Source organism: Mobula birostris, chromosome 15, assembly GCF_030028105.1.
Source record: "Mobula birostris isolate sMobBir1 chromosome 15, sMobBir1.hap1, whole genome shotgun sequence".
In the NCBI taxonomy this organism is placed as follows: domain Eukaryota; kingdom Metazoa; phylum Chordata; class Chondrichthyes; order Myliobatiformes; family Myliobatidae; genus Mobula; species Mobula birostris.
This window is the reverse complement of record NC_092384.1, coordinates 29,489,885-29,508,722: the sequence shown is the minus strand read 5'-3', so window position 1 is coordinate 29,508,722 and position 18,838 is coordinate 29,489,885. Positions and strand designations below refer to the sequence as shown.

Genomic DNA, 18,838 nt, shown 5'->3' with positions numbered 1-18,838 from the left:
AGGATGGTGTATTTTTGATGCTATGCACAGTTTGACTTATGCTAAACATAGCTTTTTCAGTCTAATAGCCTGAAAGCTCAATTATGGTTTCATCAGAGCATAGAACCATCTTCAATCTGAGTTCAAAGTCTCTCACGTGCCTTCTGGCAAACTCTAGCTGAGATTTCATGTGTGTGTGTTTTTTTTCAACAGTGACTTCCTCTTTGCCACTCTCCCATAAAGCTGTGACTGATAAAGCACCCAGGCAACAGTTGTTGTATGCACAGTTTCTCCCATCTCAGCCACTGAAGCTTGTAACTCCTCCAGAGTTGTCATTGATCTCTTTGTGGCCTCCCTCACTAGTCCCCTTCTTGCATGGTGACTCAGTTTTTGAGGACTGCCTGCTCTAAGCAGATTTACAGCTGTGCCATATTCTTTCAATTTCTTGATGGTTGACCTAACTGTTCTCCAAGGGATATTCAGAGACTTGGAAATCTTCTGTATCCATCTCCTGACATGTGTTTTTCAATAACCTTTTCGTGGAGTTGCTTGGCGTCTTTTGTCTTTCTGGTGTAGTTTTTGCCAGGATACTGACTCATCAGCAGTTAGACCTTCCAGATACAGGTGTATCTTTACTACAATCAATTGAAACACCTTGAATCCACACATGGTCTCCACTTAACTAATTATGTGACTTCTGAAACCAATTGGCTGCACCAGTGATGATTTGGTATGTCATATTAAAGTGGGTGAATACTTCTGCAATCAATTATTTTGCAGTTTTATATTTATAATTAATTTAGATCACTTTCTTGAGATCTGTTTTCCCTTTGACACAAGAGTTTCTCTGTTGATCAGTGTTTTAAAAAAAAACCAAATTAAATCAACTATGATTCAATGTTGTAAAACAATAAAACATGAGAACTTCTGAGGAGGTTGGGGGGGGGGTGAATACAGTGAATATCTTTTGAGGAGGATATTGTAGTTAAATGATAAACTGATTAAAAAGGTTTGACTGCCGTCTGAATTATGTGCAGCATTTTAGAGAAACCTCACATAAATGGCAGTTTTGAATTCTACCCCCAGACAGATTACTTAATTTTGATTTAAATTCAATTTCACAGAGTTGCATGATCAATAAATTTAATGAAGAAGTTTACCTTATTTACACTTTCAGTTAGCCTATAGTCCTATGCAGCTTGTGCACTGTGGTGTCTTGGATGCTATTGAAATACATAGTGGGTTGATGTTTGAAAACTGTTGCTTTTACGGCCAGTCTGCCCACCCATTTGGATGCATAAGAATTTCTAGATCTCTGTAAGAAGATATAATCAGAGATCCACATAAAGCATTCCTGAGGCTGAGTATTCCTTTGTGATTGACTTGCCTTCTGGCCTCTTAAAACCACTGAAATGTACTTTTTCCATCCATGGTGCATCAGAGCTGTAGTGTATACAATGTGTACTGTATTTAGAATGTGCATAGCCCATGCTATTACATAGAACATAGAACAGTATAGCACAGTACAGGCCCTTCGGCCCACAATGTTGTGCCGACCCTCAAACCCTGCCTCCCATATAAGCCCCCACCTTAGATTCCTCCATATACCTGTCTAGTAGTCTCTTAAACTTCACCAGTGTATCTGCCTCCACCACTGACTCAGGCAGTGCATTCCATGCACCAACCACTCTCTGAGTAAAAAACCTTCCTCTAATATCCCCCTTGAACTTCCCACCCCTTACCTTAAAGCCATGTCCTCTTGTATTGAGCAGTGGTGCCCTGGGGAAGAGGCGCTGGCTATCCACTCTATCTATTCCTCTTATTATCTTGTACACCTCTATCATGTCTCCTCTCATCCTCCTCCTCTCCAAAGAGTAAAGCCCTAGCTCCCTTAATCTCTATTAGTGTTTTTATTCAATAAAGTACGTTACAAACTGTGACATTTATGAGCAATATGAGATCCACAGACTCATGAGAGCTCCATCTGTTTTAGAGTCCACTCCAAGCTGTTCACCATCCTAACTTGATGCACATTCCCATAAGGCTGAGTTAACCCTTAATAACATGGAAGGGGCATCTTCACCAGAACTTCTGGTATTCAGGATCTTAGGACCAATTTAAGACATTTGCGGGTCGGCATTTAATGTTCACACACTATAAAACAATTAAAGCAAACAATCCAAATAGCTTCCAGATAGATTAAAAAAAAAGACATGCAGGTTTCTGTTTCCATCAGTGAGTAAATACTGTGCATATGCACAAACACAGAAATCACCTATGTAAAACCTATATAAAACTCTCAATTTCTTTTTAAGTTGCTATGCATCTGCATAGCTTAAATCTATGTAAAATTATGAGTTTTCATTTATACACTCTCTTCTATAATTTCAAGGCAGACTTGGTATTTACTGAATCCAAATGGTAGTTACCCAAGTCATAAGTTGGAGAGAAAAAATGTATTTAAGGAAGGTGTTAAGAGAGGACAAATAGAAAGAGACCCTAAAGCTTTAAGTGATGGCAATGTAGACGCCTTGGCTGCAAAGTCATTAAATTTGGTACTCTTTATAGGTGCAGAAAGGTGAGGAAGCTGTTTGTATCAGATGATAAGTGCGCTAGACCAGCCAATGATGATGCTCATTTATACTCCAGAGACAATTCAATCTCTCTCTGAGCTCATTTGTGCATGGTTCTGATCATATCTTCGTAGAATGAAAATTGAACTTTAATGAATACAATGGCATTTCATACCTGTGGTCCCACTGTTTACATTTTATTGTGAAGTATTTTGGACATAGCATTACTATTATAATTTAATTAGCCTTATTAACAATCCACTACCATTGATAGTCTTAGAAAGGGAAAATCCATGTTTTTAACCAATTTCATCCTTCAGGATGCATTGTATCGTGGCTAGTCATACATTACCAGGGATTAGTGGAGGAATGCTGACCCATGAAGAGTTGCAAATTCAGCTGGAAGGAGAAGATCGGCTTTGGTTGGTAACAGAAAGATTATTGAAGTATACTTGTTCTTAATGGCAAGGTTATGAGAACCATACACACCAGAATGGCCCTTACAGCTTGCCTTGCCAATCCCTACTGTGACACCGTCAATCCTGTTTGCCTACATTTGAGCTTGTGTCTGTCTTTGCCTTTTTAGGTTAGATTAGATTAGATTCAACTTTATTGTCATTGTGCCGAGTACAGATACAAAGCCAATGAAATACAGTTAGCATCTGACCAGAAGTGCAAAGAATAGTGTTACTTACAAAATGACTGCGAATAAGAAGTAAGTGCACAGGAATATAAAGGTACTGAAACAGTACAATATGGGTGCAATACTGCTTAGCGCTGTGATGTGAGGTTCAGCAGGGTCACAGCCTCAGGGAAGAAGCTCTTCCTGTGCCTGCTGGTGCGGGAGCGGAGGCTCCTGTAGCTCCTACTGGATGGGAGGAGAGTATCTAACAGCTGCTTTTTAAATGTTGTAAAAGTATCTGCATTCAGTACTTACTCTGGCACTTCATTCCAAGTATTCACTGCCTTATGTGGAAAATTCTTTTCTCTTAGATATTACTTAAAATATCTTTTTGATGATGTTGAAATAAATGCAATAACATTTTGCAGGGTACTTAAAGCATATGTATATTTTGACTTCCAGTACATCATCGTTGCCTTCCTTAGATTGGCCTTTGCCAAGTCAGTATATGCAGTATGATCTAAAGATTGAAATGCAGCCGAAGACCCATCACAGGGCTCACTATGAGACAGAAGGGAGTCGAGGAGCAGTGAAGGCATCTTCTGGAGGACACCCAGTTGTTAAGGTACTTCTTTTATTTTGTAGATTGCTGAGAAAGTTAGTTGTTTGTTTTACCCTTTTGTGTTTTAATTGAATATCAACTTTTGCTTTTATAAATTAGAAATTTTGTCTATTATTGGCATTTATGTATTTTGGTGTCAATGTACTGAAGGAAGGATATCTTGTACACAGTTCTGGAAAAAATATGTAATAAACTTTTCTCATAAGGGATTTCTTACTGGGAAATTTCTGTTAACTTGCTTCAGTGAGGTGGTTCTGTAAAATATAGTACTGAGTTTTTATTTCACTAGTGCTTCAATTAACTTTACCTCAGATTCTTTTTGTTTGTCAAGTAAGTGTTTCTTAAAGTTTTATGTATGAAGAGAAAGCAGAACCAAATTGTTTTGTTTTTACCTCATCATCCTATAAAAGGATATCATTTATCATTGGTGTTTGATGTCACGAGCTTCCCAAGTCAACTATCGCTTGTAATGCACTGAAAACAAAGCAGCAAGAACAATTGTTTGTTACAATGTGTTAAAGTTTCGTATTCTCTTACCTGTTAGCAGATGTCATCACTGTTATATTATTGGTTAATTTTTTTTTGTGAAACATTGCATGGAAGAAAAAGCAGAATATAATAGGTTGAAATGGTTCAAAATTTAGAAGTAATGGTCCGTATATGTGAAAAGATCCTAATGTAATTTGTATTCCATTACCGTGTGTTGATCTGTGATCTTTAAAAGTTTTCCTCCCTGTTCTTTGCATTGAAATATACAGTATATATTATTTGCTATAGTTAAATAATTCTTTTAAATATAATCTCTGCTTGTGTTTTGCTTCCGATATTATTTTGCTTAACTTTTTAAAAAAAGGCAGTTTTATCGATTACATGTGGGAATTTTGCAAGGATAGGAAACAAATGTATTCAGCAAATCCTCATCGGGGCCGCTGTTTATTTGGGGCACCTCTTAGAGATCAAAGGCTAATTGTCTTCATTTATTTGGGACAATATACCGCTTAATTTGGGCCAGGTAACTGTTGCCAAACAGCTTCTAACTAGTGTCATTCATGTGCACTTGGGTGGTCATTAGACACTACACCGTGCTTAGAACAAACAGTTTTTAAATAACATCAGTTGCATGTCTCAGTGTTTTTTCTTAAAAAGTGACTTTTGTCACTGATAGTTGGCGAGAAATATGCAATAGGACAATTCAGAACTGTTGTGCTCCCTGCAGTTTCAAGTATTCTGGTTTGGAGATGCCAGAAATGGCTGGGAATGAAAATGAAACAATTTCACAACTTTTATCAAGTAAGGTCTATGAAGAATTTGAAGGTATCAGCAATTATCTTGAATATTACAACAAAAATGAAGATTTGGAGGATCCAATTGTCGAATACATTTTTTTTTAAGGCAGTCCATTATCTGCACAAGGTATCTGCAAGGGTTTTATTCATTGCATACACTGAATGAATTCTTCTGTCGATAACTATTAGGAGCTAATACGGTTTTATAGTACTGTAGTAATATTGATAGTATTCTAATTTGTTCTGTATTTCATTTAAGCACATAATTTGTGATTTAGTTTATCTTTTCGTGCATTTTTAACTCTTTCCATGAATCCGGCTAATTGGGGACACCCACTTAGTTGGGCCAAAATGTACTGTTAACGTTGTATCCTAGTTAACTAGACTCTATTTGAACGTGGCTGTGTCATTTTGACTATGTTATAGATTAAAATGTGCCTTTTGTTTCTGATCAGGATTCTGGTGTTGCATGATGCAACACAATGTAGGCGTAACAATGTATAGTTTATTTGATTGCTGTTGGGGGGGTGGTTGGGGTGGGAAGAAAGAGGAGCAATGAGAGAGTGCTGTTTTTCTGACACAAAATATCATTGTTTTCATCCTCTACATTTTTAGGCTGGTTCTTCTTGGTCAGCATTGTGATGAAAAGAATCACTTGTATTGTCCATCCTTCAGGTCAAATAGAAGCACTTATTACATTTGCTTTTACGCTTGCCGGTAGGTGAAGATTGTCAGGAATATGGTAATTTTATACATAATCAAAGACCTGGAACAGCATCTTTCCACTTCACCTTATTTAAAACACATTCTTAGCAGCACAGAACCAATCAGGTTGAGGTGAGTCTGGGATCAGTTGTTACTTGATGTACTGATATACCAGTTGTATGATCACCCTAGCTCGCTAGGACTTGAATGTCCTGTACTGTGGGAATGAAATGTACTGCCTTCCATGATTAACTGCAGTACCAACAATGGACTGGATACTCTCTCACTCTTTTCTTCTCAGAGATGCTGGTGGTCTTAATGACAAATGCAGGAACTCTGTAAAACCTCATAATAATTAGTCACTGGATGTGATCCCATAGCACTACTTATCTTAGTTGTGTTCCATTGGCCGTCTGATTGTCCCTGGATCCATTTATTCTTCTTGTGTTTAGGAGCGAATTTGCATTGTCCTCCTTATCAGTAATGTATCATCTCACTTGTTTTTCTGGCTGATTCTCAAGGCCTAACTGATAATTAAGTTAAGAATATATGCCATCACAGTCTTCACTGAGGCAATTAATCCTTTTATTTTTGCTTTTCCCCCATGTTCGGGTGGGACATCCACTTCAATCTGTTCGAGGGTGATTGATGAGGCTCAAAGTATATTTATTATTAAAGTTACATATTGTTACTATATACTACCTTGAGATTCATTTACTTGCAGGCATGTACAGGAAAAGATGCAGTAGAATTTTACGAAGAACTGTAGCCACGTTTTCCTTTTAATTTTGAGTTATATAAATCAAGGTACTGTCACACATTCCCTCTCCCCATCCTTCTTTCTCATCCTTCCTTCTCCCCACTCTGTTTGTCTTGTTTGTCACATCGTCCCTATCTATCTTCTTGTTACATTTTTAAAAATTATGGGAGGGACATTGTGCTTTTAATTCAATGCATAAATAAAATGTTTCTCCACAAAATCCTTTGTGAAAAATTAATCAAAATCACAAAGCTGAGCACTCACAGTTTGAATTTTACTATCAAGCTGAAATACACTGAATAAGTGCATCCAGCTGCAGCTTCTGAAAATCTGTTAAGGAGTTGGAGCTGGAACTGGATGAGCTCTGCATCATTCGGGAGACTGAAGGGTGTTATATAGAACATGTATAAGAGGCAGTTACATTCAAGGTGCAGGACACAGGAAACAAAGTGACAGTCAAGAAGGGGAAAGGGATTGAAGAGCTAATGCAGAGTACCCCTGTGGTTATCCCCCTCAACAACAGGCATATCACCTTGGATACTGTTGGGGGGAGTGCTGACTTCACAGAGGAAAGTCACAGCGGTCAGATCTCTGGCACTGAGTCTGACTTTGTTTCTAAGAAAGGATGCAGAAGAGGCAGGCTGTGGTCTTAGGGGGTTTGTTAGTTAGGGGAATGGAAAGGAAATACTGTGGGCGAGAGCGAGATTCCACAGTGAAATGTTCTCTCCTGAGTGCCAGGGTCTGGGACATCTTGGATCGATTCCTCAGCATTCTCAAGTGGGAGGGTGAACAGCTAAGCATCGTGGTCCATGCAGGTATCATTGACATGGGTAGGGCGAGTGACAAGGTTCTGCATAGGAAGTTTAGGAAGTTAGGTGCTAAGTTAAAGGGCAGGACCTCCAAAGTTGTGATCTCATAAGGTTTTAGGATCATTGGGTTCTCTTACAGGGACCTGTAAAGAAAGGATGGATTGCGCCTGAACTGGAGGGGGGATGAATGTCCTAGCAGGAAGGTTTGTTAATGCTGCACAGTTGGGTTTAAGTTGAGAGTTGCAGGGGGATGGGAAACAGAATGCCAGAACAGTGGGAGTGGTTGTGGAGGCAGATGTTGGTAAGATGTCAGACAAAATCAGGAATCAAAAGGTTGAGCTTGGTGCGACTTGTATTCTGAGCTGCTTATATTTCAATGCAAGAAGTATTGTAGGAAATGTGATGAGCTCAGGGCATGAATCAACACCTGGAAATTAGACATTGTAGCCATTTGTGAAACCTGGTTGCAAGAGGGGTAGGACTGGCAGCTCAATATTTTGAGTTTTAAATGCGTCAGAGTGAGAGGGATTAAAGGAGGAGGGTTGGCATTAATAGTTGGGGGAAAATGTCCTGCAGAGGCATTATGGGTAGAATGGAGAAATAAGAAAGTTATGACCACATTAATGGGGCTATATTACAGACCACATCATCAAGATTTAGAGGAACAAATTTGTAGAGATCACAAACTATTGCAAGAAACAAAAGGTGGTTATAGCAGCTGATTTTAACTTTACACATATTGACTGGGAATCTCATTCCGTAAAAGGACTAGATAGGGTTGAGTTTGTCAGATGTGTTCAGGAAAGTTTCCTTCACTACATAGAAGTCCCAAAGAGAGATCCTGCAATGCTGGATCTGCTGTCCGGGAATGAGATAGGACAGGTGACAGAAGCTTGTGTAGGGGAACACTGCATCTAGTGACCACAGTGCCATTAGTGTCAAAGTAAATATGCTAAAAGAGAGGTCTAGTCCATAGGTTGAGATTCTAAATTGGAGAAGGGCCAATTTTGATGGTACAGGTGTCCCCCGCTTTTCGAACGTTCGCTTTACGAAACCTCACTGTTAGGAAAGACCTACATTAGTACCCTGTTTTCGCTTTCAGAAGGTGTTTTCACTGTTAAGAAGAAAGGCAGTGCGCGATAAAAGGCAGCACGCACCCCGAGCAGCTGCTCGCCCCCGGATTCAGAACGGCATTGCTTAAACACGAGCCTGTGAGCAGCCGTTTGCAAGATGAGTTCTAAGGTATCAGAAAAGCCTGAAAGAGCTCGTAAGGGTGTTACACTTAGCGTAAAACTAGACATAATTAAGCGTTTCGATTGCGGTGAACGAAGTAAGGACGAAGTGAGTTTGGCTTGTGAAAGCTGATGAAGATGATGTTGAAGAGGTTTTGGCATCCCATGACCAAGAACTGATAGATGAAGAGCTGATGCAATTGGTAGAGGAAAGGATAACAATCGAAACCGAATGCAGTAGTGAAAGTGAAGCAACTGCGTGAGATTTTCGCTGCAATGATAAAGTATGACTTTAATTTTGAAAGGGTACGTAGGTTTAGGGGATATTTGGAGGATGTTTTGAGTCCTTGCAAACAACTGTGTGATATAAAAATGCTCGAGGCTCAGCAGTCAAGCCTTCCACATCAGCGACAGCAGACGATGAACCTCAATCTTCGACATCAAGGTGGGCAGTCATAGGAGAAGGTGAGCTGCCTGCCCTGATCGACAATGAGATGACACCCCCGTGTCCCACCACCCCAACCCCTGGGCCCCAGACAGATACTGTACTGATTCGCGGAGAATGCAGGGGTAGCCGGGAGGCACACAGCACATCTTTAAGAAAAAAGCCAAAATAAACATGCTAATTAATTAGGTGCTGCCTAGCACGTAATTGTCGGCCCAGATCAGTGCCGCGCCTCTGATCTGCCCCGACATTTACGTGCCGGGCAGCACCAAATTAATTAGCATGTTTGTTTCGGCTTTTTTCTTAAAGATGTGCTGTGTGCCTCCCAGCTACCCCTGCGTGCTTCGCGGCAATGTATCCGGTCGGCGGCCCAGAGGGTGGGGGCCACTCCATCACCCAGCCTGCGATGACTCAGTCTAACACACCATCATCAGTGTGCTCGATGTCTTCCCAATTCCCGTAAGTGATACTAAGCTGTACATACACTATTCCTACTTTATATAGGCTGTGTATTTTAACGTGTTGTTTGGTAGATTTGGCAGCTTCATAGTTTAATAGCTTCATAGCTGGAGAGCGTGTTTATGCTAACAGCGCTTGCACGAGATTTTCTGCCGAGAGCGCTTGCGTGAGATTTTTGCCATGGAGATCTGTGCAGGCAATCGTTGTAGAGAAGTATTTCTACTTTATATAGGCTGTATATTTATCATATCATTCCTGCTTTTACTATACTGTATTTTAGGTTTTATGTGTTACTTGGCATGATTTGGTCGGTTATTTTTGGGTCTGTGAACGCTCACAAAATTTTCCCATATAAATAAATGGTAATTGCTTCCTCGCTTTACAAAATTTCGGCTTACAAACCGTTTCATAGGAACGCTCTACCTTCGGATGGCGGGGGGAAACCTGTATCAGAAATGGGCTACCAAGTGTGGATTGGGACAGGCTGTTTTCTGACAAAGATGTACTTGGTAAGTGGGAGGCCTTCAAAAGCAAATTTTTGAGAGTACAAGGCTTGTATGTGCCTGTCTCAAAATAAACAGGTAAAGGTAATAAGTGTAGGGAAGCTTGGTTTTCAAGAGATACTGAGGCCCTGGTTTAAGAGAAAAAAGGAGCATCGCAAGTATAGACAGGAACAAATGAGGTGTTCATAGAGTATAAGAAATGCAAGAGAACAAAAGAAATGGGGAGGACTAAAAGAAGCGTGAGGTTGCTGTCGCAGGCAAGGTGAAGGAGAATCCTAAGGGATTCTACAGATATGTTAAGAACAAAAGGACTGACTGGCTGCATCACAGTCTGGTTTTGGGGGGTGGGGCTACTGCACTAGATTGAAATAAATTGCAGAAATTTGTAAAATTAGTCAGCTCCATCATGAGTAGTTTCCAAGAAATGTTGAAGGAGCGGTGCCTCAGGAAGGCGGCATCTATCATTAAGGATCCCACCACCTAGGACATGCCCTCTTCGCACTGTTACAATGGAGAAGGAGGTACAGAAGCCTGAAGGTGCACACTCAGCGGTTCAGGAACGGCTTCTTCCCCTCTGCCATCTGATCTCTAAATGGACATTGAACCCATGAACACTACCTCACTACTTTTTTTATTTCTGTTTTTTTGCACTACTTATTTTAACTTCAATTTTTGATAGACATAAACCAAATGTAACCCAGGTCTATATTTATTTATCATGTATTTCATTGTACTGCTTCCGTAAAGTTAGCAAATTTCACCACATATGCCAGTGATATTAAACCTGATTCTGATTGCAGGGGACACAATTGGTCCTCTGGAAGACCAGAAGGGTAATCCATGTGTGGAACCAAAACAGCTGACAGAGATCTTAAATTAACTTTTTGCATCTGTATTTACTCAGGAGATGGACAGAATGTCAATAGAAGTGAAGCAAAGCTCATCAACTTCATGGAGCCTGTAAAGATTAAAGAGGGGGATACATTAGCTGTCCTGAGGTAAATCAGGGTGGAAAATCCCCAGGGTTTGACAAGGTGTGCCCTTGGACCCTACGGGAGGCGTGCAGAAATTGCTGGGGCTCTAGCAGAGATACTTAAATCATCCTTAGCGACAGGAGAGATGCCAGAGGATTGGAGGATTGCCGATGTTATTCTGCTGTTTAAAAAAGGCTTTAAGCATAAGCCAGGAGATTATAGACTGGTGAGTCTGACATCAGTTGCAGGAAAGTTGTTGGAAGTTATTTTAAGGGATAGATATCAACTTATTAAGGATAGTCAGCATGGCTTTGTGCATGGTAGGTCAAGTCTAACCAATCTTAGAGGTTTTTTTTGAGGATGTTGCCAGGAAAATGGATGAAGGCAAGGCAGTGGATGTTGTCTGCATGGACTTCAGCAAGGCATTTGACAAGGTCCGGCATGGAAGATGGGTCAAGAAGGGTCAGTCGCTTGTCTTTCAAGATGAGGTAGTAATTTGGATTAGACTGGTGGAGTGCTGCAGTGATTGGTGCTGGGTCCTTTGTTTTTCATCTATATCAATGATCTGGATGATAATGTGGTTGATGGGATCAGCAGATTTGCAGATGACACCACAATTGTGGGTGTAGCAGACAGAGGAAGGCTGTCATGGTTTGTAGACAGATCTGGACCAGCTGGAAAAATGGGCTGAAAAATGGCAGATGGAATTTAATGCAGACAAATGTGAGGTGTTGTACTTTGGTTGGACCAGCCATAGAATGTCTTACACATTGAGTGGTAGGGCACTGAGGAGTGTGGTAGAACAAAGGGATCTGAAAATACAAGTCCACAGGTAGATAGGGTCGTAAAAAAGACTTTTGGCGCATTGGCTTTCATAAATTAAAATATTGAGTACAAGAGATGGGATGTTATGTTGAAGTTGTATAAGATGTTGGTGAGGCCTAATTTGGAGTATTGTTTGCAGTTTTGGTCATCTACCTACAGAAAAGATGTAAACAAGGTTGAAAGAATGCAGAGATGTTCCTGGGTTTAGAGGACCTGAGGTAGAAGGAAAGATTGAATAGGTTAGGACTGTATTGCTTAGTAGAACATTGGGAGGAGATTTGATAGAGGTATACAAAATTATGAAGGGTATAGATAGGGGAAATGCAAGCAGGCTTTTTGTCACTGAGGCTGAGTCAGACTATAGCCAGAGATTGTGGGTTAAGGATAAAAGGTGAAAAATTTAAGGGGAACATGAGGGTATACTCACTCAGTGGATCATGAGCTGCCAGCACAAGTGGTGTATGCAAGCTTGATTTCAACTTTGAATCGAAGTTTAGATAGGTACATGGATGGTAGAGGTATAGAGGGCTATGGTCCTGTTGCAGGTTGATGGGAGTAGCCAGTTTAAATGGTTTTGGCATGCACTGTATGGGCCAAAAAGCCTGTTTTTGAGTTGTACTTCTCTGACTCTTAAGATATTTTCCCAGATTTTAGCCATAGCATTATTACCACCCTATCTTGATCTCACAATTTTGTCACACATGAAATTTTCTTTTTGTCTTTTCAATAAAAGAGTAATATTTATTGGTCATCCATTTTTACAAAGCCATCTATGAAGTATTATCATATGACAAGTGTTGAGCTTGCCACTTCATTCTCAGAATTATCTCCCTTTGAAAATTTTGTAGGAATATTTGAGTTGGTATACATACTTATGTAAGGCAGGTAGATCAAGCACAAAGTTAAATGCAGTTGCAGAGACCATTTGACCTACTGTGCAGTCTTAGATGAAAATGGACTTCGTTAAATTCGATTCCCAGCTCTGGTCCAGAATTGTCCATTTTTTAATGTATTCATTTTATTGTTTTCGTATTCACTTGCTGGACCCAGCTATTTTAAACCTGTCTTTCATCAGCAGGCTAAAGAAATTTAGTGTGTCCCTGTCATTCCTTAACAGTTTTATTGATGTCCTATAGAAAGCATCCTATCTGGATGTGTCAGGGTTTGGAATGGCAACTGCTGCTCTTGAAGGGAAGAAACTCAGAGTTGTAGACACAGCTCAGCACACCACTGTCTTACACTTCTTACTGCCTTGGTAAAGCAGCCAGCATAATCAAAGATCTCACCCACCCTAGAGATTATCCCTTTTCTCCTCTCCCAGTGGTCCGCTTTAAAAAAAAACATATCCTTGTCCGTAAAGACTTTGTAATGAGTCAATTAGAGGGTATTGTAAAGTTGTAGAAGAAGGTCTTGTGATAAGAATTTGTGGAACATTTTGGCCTCAACACTTAAGTGGTACATGTGGTGTAAATCTAATACTGTTTATCAACCAGGTAATACCATCCTTACTGTAAAGTATGGTGGAGGTAGCATCATGCTATGGGAACAACAGGAATTCTGCAGATGCTGGAAATTCAAGCAACACACATAAAAGTTGCTGGTGAACGCAGCAGGCCAGGCAGCATCTCTAGGAAGAGGTGCAGTCGATGTTTCAGGACTCCTGACGAAGGGTCTCGGCCTGAAACGTTGACTGCACCTCTTCCTAGAGATGCTGCCTGGCCTGCTGCGTTCACCAGCAACTTTTATGTATCATGCTATGGGGATGCTTTTCAACAGCAGGGACAGGAAATCTTGGTCAGCACTGAAGGAAGTGAATGCTGCAAAGTACAAAGTGGTCCTGGATAAAAACCTGCTAGCCTCTACCAGAAAGCTTAATCTGGGGAGGACGTTCTCATTCAGCAGGACAGTGACCCAAAGCACACTGCCAGGGCAACCATGGCGTGGCTTGAAATGAAGAAAATTGATGTCCTTGAGTGGCCCAGTCAGAGTTCTGACCTAACCTGATCGAACATCTTAGGCAAGACCTCAAGATTGCTGACCTCTGCCACTCCTCAACTAACCTGGCACAGCTTGAGCAACTTTGCAAGGAGGAATGGGCAAATCTTGCTCAATCACATTGTGCAAAGCTCTTAGAGACTTGTCTAAAAACACTTTGGCTGTAATAGCTGCAGAGGTGGTTCAACTAAAGTACTGAGCAAAGGGGGATGAATACTTTGAACTGCTGACATTTCAGTTTTTGTATTTTTTTCATGCTTTACAATTTTCTGTTTTTTGAGCTCTACTGTGGGGGGGAGGTGTGGAGAAAAAGGAACATGTGATTCACAAATAAAAATGAAAACAGAAGGGCCTGCTGTCATGTTCAATATGATCAGCTGCACATTCCTGTACTAACCATGTGCCCTGTGATTCCTTCATGGCTAAATTAATATTTTAATTGTGTATTTCTATTGGGTTTTGATATTTTAATAGTTAAATGTTTATTATACATTGTTTCTGTATATGACCAAGAATTCATGGTTAAATTGCAAATCAAACTGCTACAATCAGTCTCTCAACAAAAAAAGACCTCAGCCAATTGGTGTTGGATCCTATCCTCTGTATGAACATTCAGTGATGTCACTGTTCCCATGCCTATTTGGAATTCCAAATAACTAAACTAGAATAAAATGTTTCATTTATTAAGCAGAGGCTTGTTTTCTTTGCAGTGGGGGGAGGGGCCATATACACCATGAGGTGCACAGGAAGAAACTTTGCATAACGAAGGTTCTAAAACCAGTGAGCAATGGTTTATGTTGAGTGAGACGGTCCAAGGGGATCTAAGAATTTTTTTTTCTGTTCAGGGTGTTTGTAATCTGGAATGCACTGCCTGAAAGGTTTGTGATAGCAGGTACTTGAAATTTTGCAATAAATGTCAGAATTGTTAAGGTATAAAAGGTTCTGCACCAGATGTTGGTAAGTGGATTATTATAGCAATCAAGATGGGAGTGTAGTTTAGTTATCATAAAATGTATTTGTTTTTAATATTTTCCAAATAAGTATCAACTACAGCAGAAGCACTTAAGATTGAATGGCAGTGAGAAAGTGAAGTACAGTGTAGGTTTGTGTTATGGCAGTTTTGGTAATGAAAATTCACTCTTACAGAATTCACAAATTACTACCGAAATATTGAGATGTTGAATAAATATTCACACTTGCAGAAGTTATGTTAGAAAAATTACTAAACAAAAAAAAGTTTATTTTGCAATGTTTGTTTAGTTTGTGTGGTGGGAAATTGCAATAAGGTCACTGTTCTTGGAATGTAACCTCTCCATAACGTAAGATAATATATTACATTATTATTGGAAAAATGTTTTGTGCTTTCAAGTGGAGAAGACTAAGAGAGATAGTAAGAAAAAATTGAAATAGTTCACTCCAAAAAATATGAATTTACATTTTGAAACTTTTTTTCTTGCTTAAGTCCTCTGGAAAAGGATCTTGGCAATTGTAGGGATGACTTGCAGTGGACTAGAAAGCTTGAGCATGTAGATATTAAGGAAGAGGATGTGCTGGAGCTTTTGGAAAGCATCAAGTTGGATAAGTCACCGGGACCAGCCGGGATGTATCCCAGGCTACTGTGGGAAGCGAGGGAGGAGATTGAGTCTCTGGCAGTGACCTTTGCATCATCATCAGGGAGATATTCCAGAGGATTGGAGGGTTGCAGATGTTGTTCCCTTATTCAAGAAAGGGAGTAGGGATAGCCCAGGAAATTATAGGCCAGTTAGTCTTTCTTCAGTGGTTGGTAAGTTGATAGAGAAGATCCTGAGAGGCAGGATTAATGAACATTTGGAGAGGCATGATATGATTAGGAATAGTCAGCATGGCTTTGTCAAAGGCAGGTTGTGCCTTATGAGCCTGATAGAATTTTTTGAGGATGTGACTAAACACATTGATGAAGGTAGAGCCGTAGATGTAGTGTATATGGATTTTAGCAAGGTATTTGATAAGGTACCCCATGCAAGGCTTATTGAGAAAGTAAGGAGACATGGGATCCAAGGGGGCATTGCTTTGTGGATCCATAACTGGCTTGCCCACGGAAGGCAAAGAATGGTTGTAGATGTGTCATATTCTGCGTGGAGGCCTGTGACCAGTGGTGTGCCTCGGGGATCTGTTCTGGGACCCCTACTCTTTGTGATTTTTATAAATGATCTGGATGAGGAAGTGGAGGGATGGGTTAGTAAGTTTGCTGATGACACTAAGGTTGGGGGTGTTGTGGATAGTGTAGAGGGCTGTCGGAGGTTACAACGGGACATTGGTTGGATGCAAAACTGGATTGAGAAGTGGCAGATGGAGTTCAACCCAGATAAGTGTGAGGTGGTTCATTTTGGTAGGTCAAATACGATGGCAGGATATAGTATTAATGGCAAGACTCTTGGCAGTGTGGAGGATCAGAGGGATCTTGGGGTCCGAGTCCATAGGACACTCAAAGCTGCGACGCAGTTTGATTCTGTGGTTAAGAAGGCATATTGTGCATTGGCCTTCATCAGTCGTGGGATTGAGTTTAAGAGCCAAAAGGTAATGTTGCAGCTATGTAGGACCCTGGTCAGACCCCACTTGGAGTACTGTGCTCAATTCTGGTCGCCTCACTACAGGAAGGACGTGGAAACCATAGAAAGGGTGCAGGAGAGATTTACAAGGATGTTGGCTGGATTGGGGAGCATGCCCCTTTGAGAATAGGTTGAGTGAACTCGGCCTTTTCTCCTTGGAGCGACGGAAGATGAGGGGTGACCTGATAGAGGTGTTCAAGATAATGAGAGGCATTGATTGTGTGGATAGTCAGAGGCTTTTCCCCAGGGCTGAAATGGCTAGCATGAGAAGGGATAGTTATAAGGTGCTTGGAAGTAGGTACAGAGGAGATGTCGAGTTAAGTTTTTTACACAGAGAGTGGTGAGTGCGTGGAATGGGCTGCCGGTGGCAGTGGTGGAGGTGGGAACGATAGGGTCTTTTAAGAGACTTCTGGATGGCTACATGGAGCTTAGAAAAATAGAGGGCTATGGGTAAAGCCTAGGTAGTTCTAAGGTAGGGACATGTTCGGCACAAGCTTTGTGGGCCGAAGGGCCTGTATCATGCTGTAGGTTTTCTATGTTTCTGTAGAAGATGACAGTGACCAAAGGTGCAATTTGTCAAATTTTACAGGTCTCATTAGTTCTATTTAGTAAGTGTCAAGGGAATTTTTTTTCCAAGAACTGATATTAATTTAAAATTGAACTTTGGACTTCTAGTATTTATTTGTATCTGCTGAAATGCATGACATTTAAGTTCAGTTTGTTGCTTGTGAATTGTGAAGCCAAGTGTATTTAATATTCAATGTCAAATGTTTGGATATGTATAGAGACCCGGATATCTACCTGTATTTTTGTGTCATATTTGGTATGCACCTTTTGATTTGGAAAATATTTCTTATGAACTTCCGATTCTGATAAACATTTCTGGAAAGCTACTGACTTTATGATTCAATAGAATGCTACCTAGAGAATTTTGAAAGCTGCTCATTTAACTTCAATTCCAACTTGAAAATAAATAACAATACTTGCTGGTATACTTTGCTATAGAAATTCACCATTGAAGTGTTTGAGAATAATTGTGTTGTTGGTGAATTTGCATATAAACAGTTGGTTTCTTGGTGAGATAATGCTTACAAAAGTTTGCCATATTCTTACCCAGTTTGTGCCATTGTTTTTATCAAAATCTTTTCAGCCATATGTCCCATATGGATGAGGTGCTTTCTGCTGAGAGGAAAGGGGAATTTAATGTGAGATACTTATGAGCCTCTGTGGCAGTCTGCTTGAATGGCTTTGGCAGAGAAATCCTAAATGTAAGCATTAATGTTGTCTCGGGAGAATGTAACTAAAATAGTAAGCAGGGCAGCTGTCTAAATCACATGATTACCAGAAGTCAAAATGATTTGAAATTGGGTTTGTCACCTTATTTAAATGTTGAGTGTTGGTGCCCTAAGTATGCTTAGCAATTAAATCTAAAAGCTGGAATACCAAGTAAATCAATTGCTTATTTGTTGTCATCTGAACCTATGGAGTTATGGATATTTCTGTTCAGATCATTTTATTTTAATTTTGCCATGTAAACAATTAGTGTGTATTGCTTGCTGCTGTGCTGACAGCCATTTGCTAGTTAAGACAGCTTCTACAGGTGTTCATTTGCCAAAATTGTGTTTCGCACCTTCAGAGTGCTCTCTTTGGATCTTTATGTGCATTTCATTTTATTGCTGTTATTTTGAGACCTCTGGAAAATATCCAAACACAATTCCCCTTCACCCCACCACGTGTGGTTGTTTACAACTGGTTGCCTTTTCTTTCATGTTTATTCCCAAGTTACCTCTGCAGGTAGGAATACTATTTTTACCACAGCAGACTAAATGAATTTCCCCTCCCCTGGGCACTGATGCCAAATATAACTATAGTAAAATATATCTAGGCCTTGTAAAGTGTTGTTTGTAATGGAAGTGTTAGTAGTATTACTGTATATACTTTAGGTACTTGAAATAAGTGTTAACCAATTAAGCAGCTCTTTTTAAAAGAACTCTTTTGTAAATTGTGAATATATTTGCACTATTTAATTTTCATGGGGTTTCAAGATTCAAGTACATTTATTAACAAAGAATGTATAAATTGTACAACCTTGACATTTTGACAGTATTTTGAATTAGTGCACGATTTCTCCATTACCCTTACATAAAGGTCAAATATTGATCAATTAGTACCGTAAATTCTGGTGTATAGGCCGAGAATTTGGCCCTAAATTTTGGTCCTAAAATTAGGGGGTCGGCTTATACAGAGGATGCCAACTTTGGAAAAACGAATACACAGAAGGCAGATCGTATTTATTGGCTGTTTTTGAGTCAAATACAAAAGAGAATACAAACGCTTATGAAATCTACACAGAAGAGAAGATCTACAAAACACATTCTGTTTCTCAATTTATTTGTACACACTGTTGTTGTCAAATGTTCATTCCACTGTTGATGCATGAATTCTTTGGTTTGTTTAAACT

General features: G+C 40.0%; 1 protein-coding gene across 1 annotated transcript in view; it reads left to right on the top strand.

Moving 5' to 3' along the window:
• The window catches only part of nfatc3a (nuclear factor of activated T cells 3a), a 180,612-nt gene that overhangs the window by 32,947 nt on the left and 128,827 nt on the right, over positions 1-18,838 (top strand). Inside the window, exon 3 of the mRNA XM_072279527.1 lies at positions 3,637-3,799. Coding sequence (XP_072135628.1) covers positions 3,637-3,799 — 163 coding nt within the window. The remainder of the gene's footprint in view (positions 1-3,636; positions 3,800-18,838) is intronic.